The sequence below is a fragment of the Monoraphidium neglectum genome, assembly GCF_000611645.1.
Source record: "Monoraphidium neglectum strain SAG 48.87 unplaced genomic scaffold scaffold04256, whole genome shotgun sequence".
Lineage (NCBI taxonomy): Eukaryota > Viridiplantae > Chlorophyta > Chlorophyceae > Sphaeropleales > Selenastraceae > Monoraphidium > Monoraphidium neglectum.
The window spans coordinates 1-4,006 of NW_014009373.1; the positions used below are offsets into that span (position 1 = coordinate 1).

General features: G+C 67.5%; 2 protein-coding genes across 2 annotated transcripts in view; both read right to left on the bottom strand.

Moving 5' to 3' along the window:
- Positions 1–739: 739 nt before the first annotated feature.
- MNEG_14101 (hypothetical protein) lies at positions 740–1,747 on the bottom strand (the record flags this gene model as incomplete). The annotated part of the gene is made up of 3 exons (XM_014037426.1): positions 740–827; positions 1,343–1,445; positions 1,741–1,747. Coding segments are annotated over 3 exons (198 nt in total), but the record flags the coding sequence as incomplete, so codon positions are not given.
- Positions 1,748–3,023: 1,276 nt separating this feature from the next.
- Positions 3,024–4,006, bottom strand: part of MNEG_14102 (hypothetical protein) — a gene marked incomplete at both ends in the record, with an annotated part of 2,006 nt that continues 1,023 nt past the window's right edge. The window contains one exon of the mRNA XM_014037427.1: positions 3,024–4,001. Within this exon, the coding sequence (XP_013892881.1) occupies positions 3,024–4,001 (978 nt within the window). The remainder of the gene's footprint in view (positions 4,002–4,006) is intronic.

Genomic DNA, 4,006 nt, shown 5'->3' on the forward strand with positions numbered 1-4,006 from the left:
GGGGGGGGGCGAGTGCAAGGGCGGGTCCAGGGCCCTACCAGGGCACAGCATCGAAGGGCGCCGCAGGCTCTCAGTCGGCGCCGCGTCCGCCCCAGCCGGCGCCGCCCCGCGCGCGGAAGGGGGCGCAGCCGAGACAGAGGGTCGCCCGCCGTGCCGCCGGTCTGGGGCCTTCCCCCAGCAAGCTATGTGGTGCGCCCCCGGCCAGCCGGCCGCGGCGGGAGCCTGGCCGGTTCTCACTGAGCACGAGGATGAACACAATGAAGGCGTTGACAAACTCCCCCCACATGAATCTGGACTCGTTGACCGTGAAATAGAGCTCCTGGGGGGGGTGGGAGGTGGTTGGGTGCGGGGGCAAACAGTGTGTGTGTGTGTCTGTGTGTGTGCGTGTGAGTAAACTTTGTGTGTGCATGGGGGATGGGGCAGGGGGATGGAAGGTGTGAGAGGAATGCGGGTACTGGTGTGAGAGGGGCTGGGAGTGGGGGGAGGGGATGGACCGCGTGTGTGGCTCGGTGACTGGGGCGACGCGCAGCGTGGGCAAGGCAGCTTGGCAATGTGGGGCGGGGGTTGAGGGGAGCTGCGCTGGGAGGGGTGCAAGGCCCCCTGACGATGGGTGCTTTCGCGACAGAAAAGAAATCCGCGGGGGATCCGCGTACGCTTGGAGAGGTGCTCGCGCCTGCGTGTCGCCCCGCGGCCCCCGGCCCCGCGCGGTCAAACCTGCGCGCTGCGGCGGTCAACTCACGCTGAAGCTGACGCCCCTGAAGATGGCTGCGATGAGCGGCGTGATGAGGGCCTTCACCATGGCGGTGACCAGATTGCTGAACGCCAGGCTGCGACAGGGTGCAGCGGGGGGGGGGAGGATGAGGCGGTCAACGTGGCGGTCCGCGCTGCAGGCCGATGTAAGGGTTGCAGACCGAAACAAGATGTCGTTTTTCGGAGTTTGTATTGCAGGCGTGTTTCTGGGAGGAGGCGCGCTGCTGCAAACGCGCCCGCGGCCCGCGGGGGGCGTCGGACTCGGGTCAGTCAAAGGGGCCGCTGCGCGGCGATGCGACGGCCACCCGGCGGGGCGCCGGCCCAACGGCGCCGCTCGGGCTGCTGCGCGGCGCGTCTGTCGGGGTTGTGATTCGCGTGCGTGTGGCGTGTGCACTCTCTCCATCTGCGCCACCCCCACCGCCCCACCTCCATGCCCCACATACACAAACTTAACAACACGCACTTACACACACACACACACTTACACACACACATTATCATATCGACAAATAAAAACCACAAATAAGAAAACACGCCCACGTATGCATACACACACCGCACACTCCACTCCACAAGTCACTCGATGACTCACCCGACCACGACGGCCACCGCCAGCTCCACGATCTTGCCTTTCAGCAGGAACTCCCTGAACCCCTTGCCCGATGACATCACCCCCTTCAGCCCCGCGGTGACGCCTGCGCGGGCAGCCCAGGGAGGGGGGCCAGGTCGGCTGGGTCCGTGTGAAAGGGGGGGAACCATGCCGGACGGAGCAGGTTGGCCCCACCGCGCGCTTCGGCCGGGGGGAGGGGTGCGGCTTGTGGGCGGAGGGGCGAGGGGGAAACTTGCTAGGGACAGGCGTCGGCAGCGGAGGGTGCGATGCCGTGTGTGAAATGCAGGCCAGGGGGGCAGCTGGCGAGCTGCGTGCAGCCGAGTTCGCCGTCGGAGGGAGCCCCTGCCGCCGCGGCGCGGCGCGCGCGAGGGCGCTCGCACCCGACATGCCGGCGCCGCCGACGCCTAGGGCGGCTTTGCCCAGGCCGCGCAGGCCGGCGGTCACCCCTGCTTTTTGGGGCACCAGTGGCGAAGGGGGCCAGCGGGCGCGGGGATGCCTGTAAGACGGAAATGCAGCGCTGCGGGAATACTGGCTGAGGCAGGTGGCGCGATGCGGGTGCATGCAGGCTGGGGCTTGCGCGGGTGAACAATGCAGGCGCCGCGAGGGAGCAGCGCTGCCAAGGCGCGCCTGCGCGTGGCACGCCGCAGCTGACGCAGCCGCGTCACCAGCCCGCCGCACTCACCCGAAGCGGCGCCGCCAACGGAGGGCGCCGCCTTTCCCACTCCAGAGCTGGATGTGTTTGAGAGGCCTCCTAGGCTGCTTTTTCTGCCAGACACGCTGCCGAGAGCTGCGCTGTTGCCTCCCGCATCAGTGTGTGCCCTGACGCCTGCACTGTCGCCGCCGCAGACGCCCGCGTCCCCGCTGCTGCCGCCATCTCGTCCACTTTGCGACAACACAGGTGAGCCGCGAAAACTACGCTGCTGCATGGTCTAAGAGTCCTGCACAGGGTATGTTCGTGCACGACGCAATGTGATGAGCTCCCGGCACTTTACGCTGTGTCAGAGCCACTCGGGCAGCTATTTTGCGGATCTTGGACTCGCGCGTGCCGTGCCGACAGGTAACGATCTGCGTGCTGGTGGACACAGAGCACGTTTATCCGAGCTCTGCGGTCGCTGGGACAGGCTTGCTTTTGCACCGGCTGTGCAAAGAGCCTCGACTGCCAGACAAGTCACTGTTCCGCGTGTCACCCGCCTGATGAGTTGACTGTTGCTTGACTGTGTCGGGCGTGATGGTGCAGGGGGTTGAGGTCCGCACCAGCTGCCCAGAGGGCCCCTCAAACTCCTCCATATGATTACTGAGGCTCCAAATGCGTTGTCTCACATGCCCTGCACGACGCCGCTGACATGAAGCGACTGTTGCACCTGCCCGTTGGCTGAGCTGTTGCCCCCGGGCGGTTGCTTGGTGCCCCGAGCGTTGCGTGCCACCACCGCAGGCAGTGATTACAAATCACCAGATTCCGTGACGGCGCCTGTGCGGCAATGTCCGATTAATCACATCCTGCGAGAGTCGCCTCACTCACGTCTGCTTTATGCACGTCCCCTTGAATTCTGTGAGCAACACTCACACGCACCCCTCGCCTGCTGTCCCACAAGCTCAGTTCAAAATTTCCAAAGCTGCCTCAACGCACACAACCAGAGAAAGTTGCCCCCTGCAAACGGCGTGTCTACCATCCCTCCTCCTCATCCTCGTCCCCCCCTACATACTCCGCTGAGCTGCGCCGCCCGTGCTGCCGCCGCACCCCCAGCAGAGGCCCCAACACCCCGCGGGCCGCCCCGCCGCTTCCGCTGAAGCTGCCGCCCCCGCCGCCGCCCCCGTGGCTGCTGCTAGAGCTGCGCCGTCGCTGCTGCTGCAGCTGCTGCTGCCGCCGCCGCGCCGCGCCCGCGGGCGGGCTGCGCTGCAGGTGCAGGTGGGACAGTATCTCTAGCCCCTCCCACTGCTGCTGCTGCTGCTGCTGCTGCTGCTGCTGCTGCTGCTGCTGGCTGCTGCTGCAGCTGAAGGTGCTGTGGGTGCTGCCGCAGGGCGAGCTGGGCGCCTCGGTCGGGGTCGCCGAAAACGGGAAGTGCTGCGGCGACCCGGCGCCGACCCGCGGAGTCGCCTCGCCCTCCCCTGCCGCGGCCGCTGCGGCCGACGTATCCAGCAGGCCGCCCGCAGTATAGATAATGGGGACCTCCGGCTGCCCCTCGACCTCGGCGGCTGCGACACCGGCCGTCGCTGCCATCTCCACCGCCGCAGCAGCCCCCTGCTCCTGGTGCCCAATGGCGTCTGGCCGTGCCGCCCCCTCTGCCCACGGTTGCAGCGCCTCGGCATGGTGCGCCTCGTCATTGCCGTGCCCCTCGTCCGAGCACTCCTCGACCCTCTCCAGGCCGCTCGCCGCGCCGCTGCTGCCGCCTGCGCTGGACCAGCCGGCGCTGGCACGGCCGGCTTGCGGGCCGTCGCACACCTCGAAGCGAGCGCACGCCTCATCGACTGCGGGCTGCTCCTGCTCCTGCTCCTGCTCCTGCTCCTGCTCCTGCTCCTGCTCCTGCTCCTGCTCCTGCTCCTGCTGCTGCTGCTGCTCCTGCTGCTGCTCCTGCTCCTGCTCCTGCTCCTGCTCCTGCTCCTGCTCCTGCTCCTGCTGCTGCTCCTGCTGCTGCTGCTGCTGCTGCT